At 39.3% G+C, this 18,621-nt stretch overlaps 4 protein-coding genes across 5 annotated transcripts in view; 2 read left to right on the top strand and 2 right to left on the bottom strand.

The window, feature by feature from the left end:
- The window catches only part of LOC309697701 (piezo-type mechanosensitive ion channel component 2), a gene marked incomplete at its 5' end in the record, with an annotated part of 34,364 nt that extends 32,919 nt beyond the window's left edge, over nucleotides 1–1,445 (top strand). Inside the window, 3 exons of the mRNA XM_082519819.1 lie at nucleotides 21–100; nucleotides 207–432; nucleotides 535–1,445. Coding sequence (XP_082375945.1) covers nucleotides 21–100; nucleotides 207–432; nucleotides 535–790 — 562 coding nt within the window. The 3' untranslated portion in view covers nucleotides 791–1,445. The remainder of the gene's footprint in view (nucleotides 1–20; nucleotides 101–206; nucleotides 433–534) is intronic.
- Nucleotides 1,446–1,581: 136 nt separating this feature from the next.
- Nucleotides 1,582–3,160, bottom strand: atp5f1e (ATP synthase F1 subunit epsilon). Its single transcript, XM_082517574.1, has 3 exons — nucleotides 3,052–3,160; nucleotides 2,568–2,695; nucleotides 1,582–1,782 (listed from the first exon to the last, which is right to left on the bottom strand). Coding segments are annotated over exons 1-3 (162 nt in total). The 5' UTR covers nucleotides 3,084–3,160; the 3' UTR covers nucleotides 1,582–1,780.
- A 3,538-nt stretch (nucleotides 3,161–6,698) lies between these two features.
- On the top strand, nucleotides 6,699–11,429 carry LOC309696508 (PRELI domain containing protein 3B-like). Its single transcript, XM_082517758.1, is given in 8 exon segments — nucleotides 6,699–6,818; nucleotides 6,820–6,886; nucleotides 6,889–6,928; nucleotides 8,164–8,332; nucleotides 8,454–8,543; nucleotides 8,762–8,832; nucleotides 9,020–9,122; nucleotides 9,237–11,429. Coding segments are annotated over 8 exon segments (747 nt in total). The 5' UTR covers nucleotides 6,699–6,728; the 3' UTR covers nucleotides 9,354–11,429.
- A 1,374-nt stretch (nucleotides 11,430–12,803) lies between these two features.
- On the bottom strand, nucleotides 12,804–18,524 carry bpifcl (BPI fold containing family C, like). 2 transcript variants are annotated; one of them, XM_082519490.1, is made up of 16 exons: nucleotides 18,364–18,524; nucleotides 18,132–18,268; nucleotides 17,893–18,004; nucleotides 17,567–17,698; nucleotides 16,676–16,831; nucleotides 16,526–16,589; nucleotides 16,338–16,398; nucleotides 16,127–16,218; nucleotides 15,769–15,945; nucleotides 15,608–15,667; nucleotides 14,136–14,303; nucleotides 13,863–13,930; nucleotides 13,735–13,777; nucleotides 13,588–13,648; nucleotides 13,291–13,367; nucleotides 12,804–13,187 (listed from the first exon to the last, which is right to left on the bottom strand). In XM_082519490.1, exons 2-16 carry the CDS (start codon nucleotides 18,229–18,231, stop codon nucleotides 13,143–13,145), a joined length of 1,416 nt encoding a protein of 471 aa, XP_082375616.1. In that variant the 5' UTR covers nucleotides 18,232–18,268; nucleotides 18,364–18,524; the 3' UTR covers nucleotides 12,804–13,142. The 2 variants fall into 2 exon arrangements, with proteins under 2 accessions (XP_082375616.1, XP_082375615.1); XM_082519489.1 differs by having other exon boundaries at nucleotides 18,132–18,265; nucleotides 18,364–18,523.
- Between the last annotated feature and the right edge of the window lie 97 nt (nucleotides 18,525–18,621).

Raw genomic sequence — 18,621 nt, 5'->3', positions numbered from 1 at the left:
GAGTTTTCTTGTCTCTCTAGGATTATTGATTCTCTGCTGCCTAAATTCATCAGGGGTCCCAAAGGACCTGAGTCCAAAATGGGAACCAGGATGAAAGTAGGTTAGTTACTCTTTGTATTTTTTACCTGATCAAAGCAGGTCAGTCTCATTCCTTGTTGTTGGTGTATAAAACATGCACTTTGCTTTAAACCCATATCATCTCTTAGACTTGACAGACCGTCCAGACCTTCAGGCGCTGGCTTTCTTCAGGCCCATGTCAATCCAGCTTCAGCAGGTCAATGGGACGTCAAAGAAGGAGGCAGATCAGTGGTGGGTGGTGGAAGAGTGCTCCCCAGTTGTCACGTCCTCCGAGCACAAATGTCAAAGCATCGAGTTAGTGGTGTTCAGCGATAAAGTCAGCCCCTCCAGTCTGGGGTTTTTGGCCGGACACGGGTAGGTAACAAGACATTTTAACTGCATCCTGACAGGAAATCTTTCTCATAGCTGTGGATTCATTTACACACAAAACCTGTCCTCTTTCCCTCTTCACGACAGCATCGTGGGTCTTTACATGTCAGTGGTGCTAGTCATCGGAAAGTTTGTCAGGGAATTCTTCAATGGGATATCCAGGTCCATCATGTTTGAGGAGCTACCATGTGTCGACAGAGTCCTGAAGCTTTGCACAGACATTTTTGTGGTTCGTGAGACGGGAGAGATGGAGCTAGAAGAGACACTGTTTGAGAAGCTCATCTTCCTCTATCGATCACCAGAGACCATGATCAAGATGACCAGAGAGAAGAAAGACAGCTAGGGCTCAGTGGCTTGTCAGAATGCCCATGCTTTACGCTTGTAACTTATGAAGGATGATTTCAAGTAAATAAAAAGAAAAGTACAAACGAAACATCAGCATGAATCTATTATTAGAAAATGGTCTGGCTTTATCATTAAGCTACCCTGCGTGTCCTTTCAATCATGGCCTCTGACGTTAAGTGACAGGACAAGTTGAGAAGTGTTTTTAAGCAGCTCAGTAAATCATTGCTAAAGATATGAAAGGTCAGACATCAAGATGTACCACAGCCAAAAACCTCTCATGTGACCATAAACTAGAGGTCATTAATGAGAGAGCTGCACTGTTCACTAACACTTCAATTCCTATCCAGAAAGCAAATTTGATGAATTTAAATGACCACCTACATGAAAATCTAAAAAAATTAAGTGACCAAAGATCTATTATATTACCTGCCAGAAAAAAAACGTTACCCTATGATCTTAACTGCATTTAAGAGTAAAAAGCCCTATTGATTTCTTTTTAATGCAATTTGTTTTCATACCATTGGTTAACGCATGCTTTCGAATTACATTTTTTACTGGTATAAAAGATGGCATCCCCATCTGACTTCTAATGACTAATATACTCATGGATCCACACACATATACCTCTGTAAATACTACATTTCTGTGTATAACTATGAAGAGTACTCCATTGCTTTATATCAAAATAAAGTGTTTGACAAAAATCATGGTCTTATTGTGCAGTACTGTAAATACCACAATAGATTCACTACAACACTACAAGGGCAAGAACACAAGGAGACAAAAGAATTCCAACATCCATCTTTAATACAATTTTGATTACAAATGAAAAGGGGGCGGGGGGTGCAGTGTCATTCAGGTCCCCAGTCTAACACATCATCTTGATGTTAACCAGCTTTTATTTTTCTTCTCCACGGTGTGCAGGACAGGTAAGCTGCAGGACCTCACAACCCATGAGAAAAAAAAATATCTACATCATGGTCAAACATCCTGGAAGGAAAGCAAAGCAGAATGGAAACATTAATGAAAAGATCCTCATAAAATGTCTTCGTAAATCTAAAACATTCAGTGACTGTAAGGTTATAGTTAAACAAATTTGAGATCTTAAACTTAAGCTGTCAGCCACAAAGGACAGTACCCATGTTAGGAGCATGCCACGTGCTCCTAAACTCTCCACGCCTGATAAAACATCTACATTTCCCCTTCAGCAGAGTTTGTCACATTTGTTAAATGCTCCTGGAGCTCACCTCACCACAATAAAACAAGTTGGTGAAATGTTGCACCAAGTCATCTAGTTCAGAGTCCTGATAAGAATGGAAACCACCACAGCACATTAGCAATACGAGCTAATAGTGACCACTACTGAAACAACCAAATAAATGCACTCAAATGCTGAATTTTAATACTCAAAAAAACTTGTGTATTATAAATCTCAATGCATACTCACGTTTCCTAAACCAATATATTCCTTTATATTTTTGATTTATTTGTTAAGAGCATTTGACTTTGTCTGAATAAAATGAACGCTAAACTGATGCACTGTTAAATTGTTATGCATTCGACAATTCAAATACGAGGCCAGCTTCACCATAACTAGACAGGACAACGATATGGAGCTTAAATGTGTGTGCAACAGTAATAATAACCCAGTACACCACTATTTGAAGGAGACACTGAAAGCACCGTCACAGCCGCCTCTCCCTGACATTCACTCTATCAGAGGGCATGAGCTGTGATCAGAACAGCGTTGGTACCTTTAAAGCTGATGAACTTACATGCTGTTTTATTTTGAGGTTTGAGGACTCTGACGTTGGACTCTGCGGCCTTTATCGCCTCGGCTTTGAACTGCGGCTTGAGGGCAGCCCGCACCGCGTTAGCGCAGATAGCGGAGAAGCGGATGTAGCTGCAGAGAGGACACACAGGTTAGCCACATGCTAAATGCTACCGACAATGATTTGTCTGTAGAGGACAAGAACAACCTCTTCTTCATTAAGAAACCACATACTATCAGAGGAAGTCCCACCTGACTCGGTATTGAGGTAATGCTACTGCCATAAATTAAACGCATACGGTGGGGAACACTAACGTTAGTAAACTTAGTATATTAGCTATGTAGCTAAATTGAGAATTTAACACTAAAAACCAACATTTTCTTTGACAGAGCATTCTGTTCTCATTTTAAACCCCGTTAAAATAAAGCAATCAACATTTACCACAAGCCATTTCATTGTAACTACATATTTATTTTTATTTTAATACCTCAGGCCTGCCTGTCTCCAGTATGCGACCATCTTGGCTGTGTTGTAGCTTCAAGGACAGGTCGGATGTCTGCGTGATGACGTATTTGACAGGCGCAAGACGTTTTTCCTCCCAGCCAATAAAACAGTTTTTGGTCGTGATTGACAGCTGGTACTTTTATTTGTCCCGCCTTCCGTGGATGAACAAAGTACCTGGCTTTTTATTGTTTACTTTGAGTCGACAGTAAATTATAAAGTTAAATTTCAATAAAATAAATAAATAAGTGGTATGGTCTGTGAATTAACAAACCCTGTTTAAAAAAGTAATTATGGGACAGCTTGCCAGGGATTTTTCTGTAATTTCACACATTTATTTCTTTTTAAGCCTAAATATTGATAGATAGTTTATTGATCCCAGAGGGGAAAATACTGTGTTACAGCAGCTGGCAGGATAAAAACCAACAACAATAATGACAACCCCCCCAATAGTGCAGCCTTGAATAAATAACTAATATAGTTCATGTAAAAGCATCACGGGTGCATAGTCAGGGCCTCATACTATGAAGGAGCAAAGACTTTACATTTACAACTGTAAAAACCCCCACAAAATATAATAATAAAAAAAGAAGTTAAATAATGAACACTAAAAAGTAAGACAGAAAATGTGCAAGGGACTAGTAAAAATTACATTAATAATTAATATGTACACAATTAAGAAAACAGCTTCAAGAAGGTATAATACAGAAAGAGTCACACTCATAGATTTATTTCATTTACTGCAGCAGCATTTCTTTATCATGGAGAAAAATGGCAGACGTACAGTTGAAATTGCACTTCAGAAAAACTTTATTAATCCAAGAGTTAAATCATCGGTTATCATAGCAGCAAATATACAAAAAACAAGAAGCACTCATATAAATGTGTGTAGAAACAGAGTTATGATAGATAAACATTAAGATAAGTGGATAAACATAGAGATATATGTGTAAATATAAATATACATATAACTATAAAAGGACAAGTACGTGTGCAAATATATGTTGTGGTGTACAAAAGTGACAAGGTGCATTGAGGTGTGATTAATTCTGCTAAACATGTGTGGATCTGACCCAAGTGGATGAAATAAAGAGTCTGAAAGCAGCGGGAAGGGACAACCTCTTCTAACGTTCCCTCAGACTGCGAGGTTAAAGTAACTTGTTGCTGAAACTGCTCTTCAGATTGTCCAGTGTGTTATGGAGGGGCCTGGAGTCATTGTCCAAGATCGCCAGCAGTCTTGCCAGCATGCTATCACTGATCACCTCCTCCAGGGTGGTGAGCTTCATGCCAACAACAGACTCTGCCTTCCTGATGAGTTTGTTCAGTCTGTTTGCGTCCTTTGCTTTGATGCCTGCATCCCAGCATGCCACAGGAAAGAAGATGGTGCTCGAAACAACAGACTGATAAAACATGTAGAGCAGCCTGCTGCATACATAGAAGAATCTGAGCCTTGGTAGAAAGTAAAGCCGGCTCAGACCCTTTTTGTAGGCAGCGTCCGTGTAGGCGGACCACTCCAGCTTGTGATCCAGCTGAACTTGTTGGATGTGACTATTTCGGCATCAGTCCCACCAATGCAGATGGGGGAGGGTCGGGATCTGTTTCTGCCAAACTCCACCACCAGCTCCTTTTTTTGGCCACATTCAACTGCAGGTGGTTTACCTCAACCACCTCATGAAGCGGTCAATCAGTCGATATTAAGCTATCTATATTATAACGCTATATTAAGTTGATATATTAAACTATCTCAGAGATTAAATGTGCAGTTAAAGTTCTTTACACTGACAGAAAGAGGAGTTTCACTGGTCACACCTATTTAATATCAAAGCGGGCTGTTTGTGGCCTATGTTATAAATGAGTTAGACATCCCTGCCTAAATGCTCTAAACTGAAATGTATGTGTTATGTAGTTTTAAACCACTGCATATCTACACAATATGAATGAATGCAGTGAGTTTATAGGGTGCTGATTTTAATTAAAAACAACAAGTAGAATACATTTTCCTGCACAATGAATAAAAAAGAACAAGGTCAAGCAACTTGTGGGAAAATGTGAATCTTTGACTTGAAATAATTTTGCTACTAACAAATGTTTCCCACTAACAGGTCTGACTGATGGAGAATTCCAACTCAACTACAGATAAAAATGCTTCTCTTTCTTATATCAGCTGTGCAGCCAACAGTTTCAATTTCAATCTGAAGATTTTGCCACTGTTACCATAGCAACAGACAGTAGGACTTTTCTTCATAGGAACTGTGAATATTTGGGTTATTTTTGTGAATCTTTGTACTTCATATTATTCACATAATGATGTGACTGCATGGACAGTTAATCTATTAATTAAGTCCATAGTAAAGGACGATGTATGCTGTAATATCAAGTTACACAAATCTTTGAAATTATACATTTACACAATATTGGATCTAAAATCGCTGATGGATGACCTGGAATTTATGACCTGGAATTTTTTTCTTTTAAATAATAAGATGGAAAAACCAATTAAAAAATGCAAACATTTCTTATATTTGTTGTTAATGTTCACCCAAAGTGACAAAGGAATTTGACAAAGGAACTTAAAAAAATCACAGACAATGTCTTGAATAATCAGGCCACTTTCTTCAAACTGCTGGCATACTTGTGGTTCCTAAAAGTAGAATGGGGGTCAAAGCCTTTAGCTTTTAGGCACCTGTTCTGTGGAACTAGCTCCCATTTGGATCCTGGGGACAAACACCATCTGAGTGCTTCTTCTTCACTCACCTTTTTTCAGTTGCTATGTGTTTTTACACCACTCTGCAATTAATCACGAGTTATTACTTCCTGTTAAAAGGGAGCTTTTCCTTCCCACTGTTGCTGTGATTTGATGCCATATGAATAAAATTGAATTGAACCATTACATATATATACACTTATATTTCATACATGGACCATTCATAGAAAATTATATAACGATCACTCTCTCTGGTGGCATAATCTCTTGCCATCCCTAGTACCACCATAGATTTGTACATGAAAATGTTGTTTATTAAATTAAGTTTGCATTAGCCTAGCTAAAATTGACACTGAATATAAGTTCTAAAACTAAATATACCGCAAAATGTTACCCCCCAATAAAAAATAGTTAAACATAGCATTAAATGGCTTGATTTGTTGTTGTCTGTAGCAACTAACAGTGCAGACTTCTGATATTTTGTGCAAATTTAAGCATGTAAAACTTTGATTATTTTTAATAAAAAGTGTGTGAAACTGAACTTAGACTTGTATTTCTAACTCATCCACTTCCTGTTGTGTAGCTTTCTGTGTAGCTTTTTTTTCTTTTATACTTCTTGGGCATAGTGCTTATTTATTATATAGACTACACAGTACACAACATCAAAATTCACATTTTTTATGTAACTGAAATGTGTAATAATTTGGGCTTAAGCCAGTAAGAAAGTTGCAGACTATGTTTATATGAAAAATGTATAAACATGTTTATTAAAATACATCAAATTCAGAATCAGAAAGACTTTATTTATCCTGCATTTGATGTATTTTATTACAGAATTTAACACCTGCATAAGTGTAAAGAAATGGCTTTGATTTTTCCACCCTAAATTTTTTATGCCACCCTAAGAACATTTCTCTAGATCCGCCCCTGCTGCTGAGGGTCTCAGAGGTGTTTAACAAATGGATTATTCTGGAAGGGGTGCAGCAGCTCTGTCTGCCAGCAGGGGGAGCATCGCGGCTAAGACTGTTAAAGGTTTCTCACTCAGCCCCTCCTTCCTTCCTTCCTCTCTCAGTGGTCACGCTGTCATTTGTCGCCGGCTCCCGTGCTCTGACAGAAAAACGGTAAAAATGAAGATTTGGACGTCAGAGCACATTTTCAAGTGAGTATTTCTTTTTTTTTTGCGGTAGTGTTTTATAAAGTATGGTTGTTAAGTTGGCTATTTCTTCTTATATAATCAGTTTTCGTGGCTCCGTGTGCAGTCTGGGCGAAGCTGCGAAGGTTGCAGATAAGTTAGATAACACGAAGGCACGCCGCTTTAGTCGAGTTACCCAACGCTTTTAGTTTATATTAGTTATGTTTAGAAATGACTTTTGACTTCCCACCGCGTTTGATGTTTACAGCTGAAGCCTGTATTTGCTACATGTATTGGTATTTGAAATTAAAGTGCCCTTTACCCGAGTTAACTTTTGTCGTTAGCTTTGTGCTGCTAACATTAAAGCTAATTTTTTCGCCTTGAATACTATGACTGTAATGATGTTTAGGTTTATTGTAACATTTCAGCCTTGGAGGACTGTTTTCAAATGCTTTCCCCGAGCCTTGGTATTTGTTACGGGATAAAGAAAAAATTAATTACCCGCGTGTTTGACATTATCGACGGGGAACGTTACATAACGACCGGTCTGTCGTTTAAACACAATAAACGGTATATAATCAGAGCATTTCTGCTCGTTTTACAGCGACTGATAAATAAAATCAGTCTGGTTGCTTAAACCCTCTACTAGAAGTTTCCAGAGAAAAGCCGTGGGTGCTGCTGCTGTGAGTCTGCGCTGTGCAGAGGGGGCGTTTCTTCTCCCGCCTGTCTGCAAACACAGACGCTATTGTGATTCACCATCAGCGATGTTGTTACATTCAAATGTCCCCATATTTGCAGAAAATAATTTTCTCCTATATTATTACCTCCTAAATTGGGTTGGGAGTTAAGCGGGTCGTCTGCTAACTTGAATGTTTGAGACAAAGCGCTGCATGAATGGATCTGACTGTTCGGAGCCACAAATGCACCACATCTTCTGCTTGCATTGCAAGATACTAAATGCACTAAACCTTTTCTCCAGCCAAACAAGTCAAATCAAGCGATGTCTATTAAATATCTGTTCTAGTTCACTTGTACACTTGTTCTGATGGAGGTAGAGATGCACAATAACACAACTGGTCCTTTTTGTTGCTTGTAAGATGAGTGAAATACAGGCATGGTGGATTTTTAAGTAGTGTTTACCTTAGTAACCTCAGAATCTAAGATGTTTTTCCACACTGAAGAGCACACTCTCAGCAGCAAGCATTGAGTCATCTTCAGAATGTTAAATTGCCCGTTTCTAACGTTGATATCGATTCAAACAGCCACCCATGGGAGACGGTGACCAAGGCTGCGATGCAGAAGTATCCCAATCCCATGAATCCCAGTGTCTTTGGTGTGGATGTTCTGGACAGAAGTGTGGACACTGAGGGACGGTTACACAGCACCAGACTGCTCAGCACAGAGTGGGGGCTCCCTGCTTTGGCCAAGTCGGTGAGTTAAAAGGATAAGAGAAATGATCGACGTGTTTTGTTCAGACTGGGTAATGTTAAGTTGTTTTTCCTTGTATCATTTCAGAATTGTATTATTTTTTTTATTTTATTGTTTCCTGCAGATGTTTGGGGTCACAAGAACATGCACGTATGTCCAGGAACATTCAGTAGTGGACCCTAAACAGCAGACGTTTGAGCTGCAGTCTACAAACGTGAGTAGGATTGACAAATACTTTTATTATGCTTCATCAATACAGACATGAAAGCCGAATTGTTATGGAAGGATGTAACTGTAACCTGATCTCTGCAGTTGTATTTACTTGTCTAATCAGCATTTCTGTCACTATAGATTTGATGTGGTTGCTATGTGTCACCTTGTGGCAGATGCTGATATAAAAAGACTGATTTCAGGTGTGTTTTGTTCTTACAGATTTCCTTTACCAACCTGGTGTCTGTGGATGAGAAGTTGACATACAAGCCACATCCACAGGACCCAGAAAAGTAAGGGACTCATTTTTATCTTTCTCATCAGTTAAATTGGAGTTAAAAAGCACAACATTAAAAAAACCCTTAATATTATTGCAAAAAGGTTTTGAATGTTTAACTCCAAGATTTTTAAAAACAAAAAACTACAAAGAAAAAACTTGTTTCAGCTGTGTTTGTGACTTTTCTATGCTTGCATATTCAGGACAGTACTGACACAGGAGGCTTTGATCAGTGTGAAAGGCGTCAGTCTGAGCAACCACCTCGAGGGTCTCATGGCCAAGACCATATCTGTCAATGCCAGCAAGGTAAAGCTGCCTTTAAAATCCTCCTTAAACTCACCTTGATAATATAGTTACTCTTCTGATTTTAAAATCCTCATCACTGCGCTTTATAATGTGAGGCATTTGTGTCTGTTTTAGGGTCGGGAGGCGATGGAGTGGGTAATCAGACGGTTAAACACAGAAATCGAGGAGCTGACTGCCACTGCTCGCGGTACCATGCGATCCCCCATGGCGGCAGCAGTTGCAGATAAATGATCTGGATCTTCCCGGTTTGTTACTCCACCATCATGAACCGATGGGCTTCTCTGTAATTTTCCCCTCAAAGGGGACCCTCACCTCATCTGCCAACACAGCCTATTAACCACAGCCCCATCCTTCGGCCCTGCGTTTGTTTGTCATGAGATCATTGTTAGTCCTTCCTCAGCAGTCTGCGCCAACAGACTTTTACACCAGTCAGGTAGTGACGAGGAAGCATTGAGCTGATGACGGTTTAAAAACAAAAACAAAACACCACTTAAATCGGACTGCACTTGAAGCTCATATGACTTGGTTTTGTGATATGGAAACTTTTTTTAGAATTGAATTCACAGCGTGCCTCTGAATCATCTCACCAGGTTCTTCCTTTTGTCTCTCACATTTCATCATCGCTTTCAAATCTTCATAAACAAGCAGAGGATGGCTCGATTGGAGCAACTTTAATGTCAACCTTTGGATTGATTGACCATGCCGTGCACAGCAAAGCTGACTGAAATGTCTCAAAACCAAATGCTGCCATGCACACAGACTGTAAAAGAATATGAAAGTAAAGGGGAAACTGTAAGTTACAAACTGCATCAGCTTTCTGTCAGGTGGGTGGATCAGATTCCGTGTACCTTTGGGTGATGTTTTCACCATAGCAGAAACACTTTGAAGAAGTGCAACTTCCCTCAGAACATGGGTTAGACTTTGAGGTCTGATACTGATACTGCATCATAACTGTGTCAGGGGTCACAGGAGAGTGAGAGAAGGTGTTGTAGAGCAATGAAGGCAGCTTAGACTTGTTATTTAACAAACGTCTCAGTGCATTTAAACCAAGTGGAGCAGACTGTTGTTTGTGTTACTAATGCATGACTACTGGTATATATGCTACAGCTGTCAGCACAGTGGACCGGACTTTTTTTTTTTTTTTTTTTGGTTCTTTTTCTTCACCCACTTGTGGGTCACTGTGGTCGAGTTTTGCTTCAAGAATACTTGATTTCTGAATTCAGTTTTTTCTTACAGTGATGTGCTGTATAGTTAAGTGTTACAGTATGAGAATGTAAATACTTGAATGTTTAACTTAATTTCAGCATATATACTTTAAGTGGCGGCAAGTCCTCGAAGGGTGCAAATTAAAAAGAAGGAAAAGAAGAGTGGGCACTGAGCAATGTGTCAGGATTCACCAGTGTTTAGTGTGTTGTTGACGCTCACCAGTGTTGTGTTGCAGCTCTGCAGGGTTACGTTCAGGGTCACATTCTGTGCCTACATGAGAAATAGAAATAACCAGTTTTACACCCCAGAATGCTTTATTCTAACTTTATTTGTGGCAAACGAGCTCTGTTTTATTTGATTGTTATTTATTTTATATTTGTAACATTTACAAAGGCTGAACTGACCAACTAAGAACTGTTGGCTTGTGATGTTGTGCAAATTTGGTGCAGTCCCTCCCCCTCTTTAAATCTTTCTTGTTTGTGTCATAGAGAACTCTCAGGTGCTACATTGTTAACAATGGTTAGTGTCCCTAATAAGTTTTTCAAAGACCACAAGGAGATGAAAGAAATGTTACATCCCTTTTTTTCTTTTCTTTTTTTGTACTTACTATAAAATGTACAAAGCTACAAATAAAGTTTACATGAGAAGGGTTGGTGGTACATCTTAAGCTTTGTACAGTGTTAAAGTGTCCCTTCTTGGATCTCAGCAGCATCACAGGTCTTCCAAGATGCTCCATGGTTAGCTTTCTGTTTCGACAGCATTACATGCATACTTCCAGTTTGACTCATCATTTAAAACAGTAACTGTCTGGTTTTCAGTTTCATCATGTGCAACCCACCTCTTGATCATTTTGTCTAAAACCTGACCCGTCCACACAGTCTCATTTCATGAAATGTGATGTTTTTCTATGGGGTACATTTTGAGAACAGTGGCTGTAAATAGGCTTGTATTGATACTTTGGTGGTGTTACATTCCAAGAATGTGAACGTGGAACAAAATCTAAAGTGTGCACACTGAAATGTTACAAAATAAAGAGATGTCATTGTTTCATGAACATGGTGTTGAGGATTTGTGTCAAAGATTAAATGGTTTTAAATTCTGTTCACTGCTGTCTGACTTTATGAATCAAACACCTCTTTTGGAATTTTCCTTTTAAAGACATTGCCCTCTGGTGGTAGAATAAATAATGCACAGTGTACTGTCACCAGCTACAATAGGATTGTCTATTAGGGTGCTTTTTTTTTTTTTTTGCTTTTTTTTTTAACTCTTGGTATACTCAACAGTAGTTCACCTGCTAGTTAATGCAAAAATCCAATCAGCCAACCTCAGGTAACACCTAGATGGATTTACACACGTAGATGGGCTCAAGGTGACCTGCTGAAGCTCAAACTGAGCATCATAATGAAGAAGAAAGGTGATTTAAGTGACTTTAAACAGCGTGGTTGGTGCCGGATGTGTTGATCTGAGTATTTCAGAAACTGCTGATCTGGGATTTTTCTCCACACAACGGTCTATAAGGTTTACAGAGACCGGTCCAAAAAAAGAGTTCAGAGGAGAACGACAGACTGCTTCAAGCTGATTTGGAAGGCAACAGTAACTCAAACCACCGCTTGTTACAACAAAGTATGTAGGAGAGGATCTCTGAATGCACATCAAGGTTTTTATAGTTAACTAAAACTAAACCTAACATAAAAACGAAGAACTGAAAAGAATTAGAAGTATTTTCCTTACTGTTAGTATCTGAGTTTAGTACAAATGTTATTAGAGCTGGACTAATGAGGACACTTTTGGGTGTCTACAAAAGTCAATGAGTTAACTGCTTTAAAGAAATTCTGTGTTTTTATTGTAATATCTGTACTAGTTTTCCTAGAGCTTGCCTCTGACATATGCACTTTGTGTTATAATAATTAAAAAGACCCAAACTAACGCTGAACATTTTTAAACAATAAAAACTAAGGTGAAACAAGAAAATCCTCCCTGGAGGCAAACTGAAGCTAAACTGAGCTAAAAACAAAATAATCAAAATGAAATAAAAATAAAAAACTAATTAGAAAATACAAAACTACAATAACTATGACGCACATCGCATTGAACCTTAAAACGGAAAGCTACAGCGGCAGACAAGCACACTGGGTGCATCTCCCGTCAGTGTGCCTCTTCTGATAATGCACCATGCCAAAAAGTCATCTCAGTTGGTTTCTTGAACATGAAAATGAGTTCACTGTACTCAGATGAACTCCACAGACACCAGACCTCTGTCCAGTAACCACAAATCTATTTTTGTTTTTACAGGGAATTGGCACAGCGAACAAATCATGTCAACATGGACCAAAACATCTGAGGAAAGTTTCCAGCACCTCGATGAAGGATTATAAGAGGCAGTTCTGAAAGTAAAAGAGGGTCCATGAGGGTGTGCCTAATAAAGTGACCGGTGAGTGTACGTGTCTATAAAGTCCTCTAAAGTTATGACAGAAGTTGTTTTTAATCCTTTATTCACTCGTCTTCACATCATTATTTTCATCAGAGAATCTAAAAGAAGTTTTAAAAATAGATGTTGTCACTAAGAGAAAAGAAGTCTGGCAGCTCCACTTAGGAAACGTTTCAAAAGTTGCAAATAAGATGTGCAAATTTCAAGCCAAGTTTTTTTTGATTATGTACTTCAAAGCATGATTTTCAATCCAGACATGAGGAGACAGCATTAGGGCTGTTACTACAGATTCATCCATTCACATTCATTTTGATTGGTGGTCGGAGGTTTGATGAGGAACTGTGACGAGGAGCAGCCATGTTTGGTGTTTGTCAGTTGAAGCGTCTCTACGTTAGCGACACCTGCACGTCTGAAGAGATTAATATGAATCCCTGTTTGGGACAAAGACAGTGGTCAGCCCGAAGATGAATTCTGCTCTGAGTTACAGATTCATTCAAAGACCAAAGCATTGTGTGTTCTCCTAAAAGTACCGACCTTCTCCTTCTTCAGAACCGAGTTGACCAGCTGTGCATGTTTTGTCCCGAGGACAAGAAATCCTTCTCCCAGTTTCTCTGTCACAGAAAAAAACAAGTCAGGAAAGGAGCAACACTGTTTCCACACAGCGAGCCTCCCCCTTTGTTAGATTGAAGAGAAGGGGAAGTACTTCGTATCTGCCCTGCGTCGCTCTAGTTTACGGAAACTGCTTGACATAATACACATTGTTTTTTAGATAAATGTCATGAAGAAGTGGAAGTAGCACAAAGTGGCAAAAATGAAGTATCTAAGACTCACGGTTCACTCTAATCAGTACAATTTCCCCCCCCTTCCTCGCCAGGAATTCAAGAGAGTCAGTCTGCAAAGAGAAAAACACGCTGTTGACCTGTGACCAACAGAAAATCTGCTGTTTTTACTTGTTTATTTAATTTTGGGGACATTTACCTTGAAAGTCCCCACTTCACTCGACGCAAGGGTCAGCGTCAGACTGGAAGAAAACAGTGTCATTATTTTTAGAATGAAGTTTAAGAAGTTGAGCTCAGTTTTGCAGTTTAACACTTGCTTATGCTTACTTATCCATCTTCACAGAGCCTTTCAGTTTTCCGTCATCGATCCACAATTCGCTACTGAATTTGGAGTCCTGGAACCAAAAAAAAGGATTATATTTCAGTAGCAACAAATGTTAATTTCTGTTACCATTAATCTGTCATATTTTGTAGTCGATCAGTGCTGCTAAAAAAATGTCAGAAATCGTAAAGAATGCATGCTGCAGTTTAAGTTGGTCCAAACAACCCTAAAGATAATATAGTGAGTACAGCGAAGGTCCAACAAACAAAAGTACTCACAACATTGATGGTGAACACCGGGATCTGGGTACCATTGGGTAGGATGACGGAGGCCTTCGCAACAGCCTTGATGGTGACGTTAACGGCATCAGGCTGGATGGAAAACTTTGGAGCCTCTTGGGCATAAACCAGAACACTCATCAGCATATCTGGATACATCTCGGCAAGCTGCAAAGTGAACAAGTAACAAGTGTAAACACTTTATTCTTGACTGTATCGAACTTAAAGAGAAAGTAGTATAAATTAAGCAAACTACTGCTAAGTAAGTGAGGTAACGGAGTCCTGATGAAACCAAATGAGTCCCAGATGAAGATAAAGACACAAAGCTAATCATATGAACTGAATTAAAGTGGGGTTTTTTTAATACGTGCAAAGACAAAACACACAAGAGGCCACAGAGTGTTTCATCGACTTCTCCCGGAGGTCATACTAGAAAAGGGATGTTTACCTAAGTACTTGAGACAGGCATGGAAGACATACTTCCTCTCTTAGCCCATTTGTAAAATACTTTCACTTCCACGATAGCAAAACTTAGCTGTCTTGATTTTTTAAATAGTTTTTGTGACTAGTTATCGGCATAGTGTGTGTTTGTTTTTCAAGCTGGTTGGTTTTATCATGCTTGTCATTTTGTATGCAAAGATATTTTAACATATCTGTTAAAACATCTTTACATACAAGCTTCTGAATGAATGACAAATGTAACGTGATCGTTGGTGTTAGACGGATCGGTCTGAGGATTTCATAAACTGCTGATCTGCAGGGATTTTCCAGCGTAACCATGTCGAGGGTTTACGTGAATGAGGTGAAAAAATGGTCGGAAAAAGAGGAAATATCCAGTGAACAGAGAACAGTGAACTGTCCTCACAGTCACCCAACAGAACTGTTGGGTTTAACACTTAAACCCCGCTGACTCAGAGACCAATCACTTGTGTACAAAAGCAAGACCACAGCGCTTTCTGTCTTTTACTTGCTGCAAGGGGAGATCTTCTCTGATCTGATCTTAGCCCAACTCCAACTCCCGCCTTCCTTCGCAGCTAAAACACTCATATGTGAACATGCGTCGTGTGTGTCTGCAACAGTGAACATGTGATGTGTGTGTGAATGTGTGTGTGTGTCTGTGAGCATGTCAGTGATATGTGAGTGTAGGTGACACACAAAATTAACTCTATACATTTTAATTTTATTTTAGTTGGGTTTAAAAATGTTTACAAAATTAGCTTATAGGTTTTTTTTATGTTAGCCTAGTAAAATCTTTTTCTAGCTTTAATTTTTCATTTAGTTTTATTTAACCATATCAACCTTGGTCAGGGTGCTTTGAAAACATTAAACGTGAAAACGAATTGAAAAATAAATCTGAGAGAATGCAATGATGTTTGAAGTATCGCTGTTTTGCAGGGTGAACATCATCATGTAGTGTTTCTGGGATTACTTTTCAGTGTTGCCAAATGTAACCCTGACACAAACAGACTTACCTTTGGAATGAATTTTCCCAATGAGGTGGTATTCAAGTGCACTGGAGATATCGCAGGGATCTGAGAGGATAAAATAACGTCTGTTAACCACACACTTCACCTCAAACTTGAACTGTTTTGCTTTTAACTGTCTTTTATTTTTAGTATGTGTGTTCACTTACCATGCTGTCATTGATGAGGAGCTGAAGCAATTTAGCTGAGAAGTATGCATAGGAGGCAGAGTTCAGAGTGAAATCAGACATGCCCACTGACAGCATGTAGCTCGGCTTGTCCGGCATGGTGAAAGGCTGGGCCTCAAAGGGAGGCTCGACCGGAGCTTTGATATTGTAAAACTCCCCCTTTAATAAAAAAAATTGATCAAATAAAACTAAATATCATTATTTTGAAATTCTTATTCCTTTCTCAATGTTTTTTCATAAGCTTTCATTATAAAATATAGTTGCATATGTTGGCTTGTAGATGGACTGTTATGAGAAGCCCGGGACATTAACATAGAAACTGGAAAATGTGTATCCTTACCTTAAGGCCCACATTCATACTTGAAGCACCGATGATAGGGATGTCAGTGAGAGGAAGGGCAAGAGAGAGAACTTCATTCACATCGACTGAAACTGAGCAGAGTGAGAAAAAAGCATTATTCCTTTATACATTTAAAATGCTGTTATTTTATTATTCTGTTCACTAATTTGTGGCCCACGGTTTTCCTCTTTGTAATTAGGAGCTGCAGTACCGTTCATGACATGCAGGAGGTTCTCAAAGCTTTCAATGTTTTCTTCCACACCGGGACACAGCTAGGGAGAAAACACAGCAAAGTCCTGGTGTTTTAACAGCACATTTCAGTGAACATTATGTGACGATCATACAGAAAAGCTCAAGCATCCACTAACACATGCGATGAAGCTGTAGAGAAGCACTCACTCTTTTCTGTATTTCATCTCTGATCCGTCCCTTGAAGTGTTCCACAAACGGTTGGAAGATGAAACTGTTCACAAATAGAAAGCCAAGGTTTACATCATACATGAAATCCCCACCACCTCCCCGTGTCTCCCTCTTTCTGCTCTACTGTACCTTGCTCCACCATGAAATTCTATGTCCACATCTCCAACCTGAGCGTCACAGCTGATGCTGCTGACAGACAGATGCCCGTCAGCTTCTTTCCCCAGCTGCACCACAGAGGTCACATCTACGTTAAATATAGCCATATCAAACGTCCCGCCATCGTTTCTGGATATACAAAATACAAACACAGTGCATTGTTGGTGCTGGTGAACACTTATTCACACAACATCTGCTTTCAAAGGCGCTGAAACATCTGTCACTTGTGCATATGTGGCGTATCTTACAACAGGCATCTGATAGAGTTTACAAATTAGGTCTCATGTTTAATATAGATGTGAAATGTTCCCTCTTTACTTCTCTGCTTAGAGAACATTCAAATGTGTTACATGGAAACTAAGTTTGGAAAAGCATCAGTAGATTAAAGCTGTAATTAATATTTGGGTTTAGCGCTGAAAGTTACTCTAACCCCCTGTTGTTAGATGATAAAACAGAAAATATCACAGGTTTTGTAAACAGCTTAAAATACAGGTGATAAGCTTTCAGGTTTAACATAACTCAGATGCCAGCTGTGTTAGAAAAGGCGAGCGGAACCTCACCTCGCCAGAGACTATCTTTAAAAACACACTATAGCTTCAAACACTTACTATCACTATCACTAACACTTCCTCATTTATACTTCACGTCTGCTTCTGTACATTACAGATTTAAATCACACTATAGTCAGTGGTTTTTAAAAAAAAAAAAGGATGTGTTAAAAGGGATGATCAGATTGTCTCACGTGTTTTATTTTTTTTGTTTTTTGGATGATGATTTGTTTTGTACCCAAATGGAACATGTTAAGAAATTACACCCTATAATCCTACTGTACAAAAGCTTGTATTTTACACGTAGAAAACTCACATTAAGCCAAAATGTGTTCTCCACCCGCCTGTTATTGCAATAGAGAGGTCTGAGATGGTTGTCTTGAATCCTGGGGGATTCTGAAGGAACTCGACAGAAGGCTCTGGTAAGTCACATTTTACTATGGTGATGCTAGAACGCAAAGGGAGAGCAGAGACAAACCAGAGGTTACAAAGCTGAGGAATATCAGTCATGTGAGTGAAATAAAGACTCCTGCTGGCTAACATGCATGTGCTGAAATTTTCATAACAAATGCTGATTCCTTCTATAGAGGATATTTTAGATTCTTAGATTTTGTACTTGTAGAACATGGAATGCAATCCTACCCTGTTAGAGTGTAGTCAACGTCCCCGAATATGATGTGAACACTGCCGGTGATGTCAGGGAAAGTGATTGTACTCAACCTTTCCTGAATCCAGTCTGCAGCTGCATGCTTCCCTGGGACAAACAGCACTTGCATAAAATTTCAGTTGTTGTGAATAAAACGGATCATTTATTAACAGACTTGTGTTTACACAACCTTAACAGCTAAGTGAAAACAAGCGCCGATCCAACATGTCCTTACCGTACTGAAGCCCCTTGTTGGTCAGGACAACTTGCACTGCAGGATTTTCTCCACAAACGCAGGAGAGGAGGCTGAGCACTACTGTCACAGATAGAAGCATTTTCCTCTGCCGTTTGTGGTGCAAACAAACAGTGCTGCTGTCAAAGACATTTACATTTTGGTGTGGGAAAGTAAACTCTTAACTCAAACGTGCACAGCAAACCTGTTGAGATAAATCACACAGGTATCATACCTGAAATGCGGGATGAACTTGCCAAATTCAGCTCTTCAGAGTTGCTCAGCATGTGCAAACATGTCGCCTCAGCCTCTCCGTGCTGTTTTTCTTCTTTAATTTCCTGTGTCACTGAGAAGTGAAACTCACAGACATCTAACAATACCCCGGGCCCCTCCTGCAGTCGTTCTCTGTTTATGTCGGTGTGACAAAGAGGAAGCAGTTGTTTGATTCTGCCCTGTCTGCATTGAACACATGGGTGGTATCACTTCTAAGAAA

Source organism: Aulonocara stuartgranti (genome assembly GCF_965226115.1).
Source record: "Aulonocara stuartgranti genome assembly, chromosome: 20".
Taxonomy (NCBI): domain Eukaryota; kingdom Metazoa; phylum Chordata; class Actinopteri; order Cichliformes; family Cichlidae; genus Aulonocara; species Aulonocara stuartgranti.
This window is presented reverse-complemented; position numbering and strand designations above follow the sequence as displayed.

Bases quoted from the DNA above. Each gene is read 5' to 3' on its own strand.
- atp5f1e (XM_082517574.1), bottom strand. From the start codon at position 3,083: ATGGTCGCATACTGGAGACAGGCAGGCCTGAG. The intron at 2,696-3,051 runs GTATTAAAATAA...TCCTCTCTGCAG, and splicing joins TGGAGACAGGCAGGCCTGAG to CTACATCCGCTTCTCCGCTA.
- bpifcl (XM_082519490.1), bottom strand. From the start codon at position 18,231: ATGCTTCTATCTGTGACAGTAGTGCTCAGCCTCCTCTCCTGCGTTTGT. The intron at 13,368-13,587 runs GTGAGTCTTAGA...TTTCTGTGACAG, and splicing joins TGTACTGATTAGAGTGAACC to AGAAACTGGGAGAAGGATTT. The intron at 13,188-13,290 runs GTCGGTACTTTT...TGTCCCAAACAG, and splicing joins CGGTTCTGAAGAAGGAGAAG to GGATTCATATTAATCTCTTC.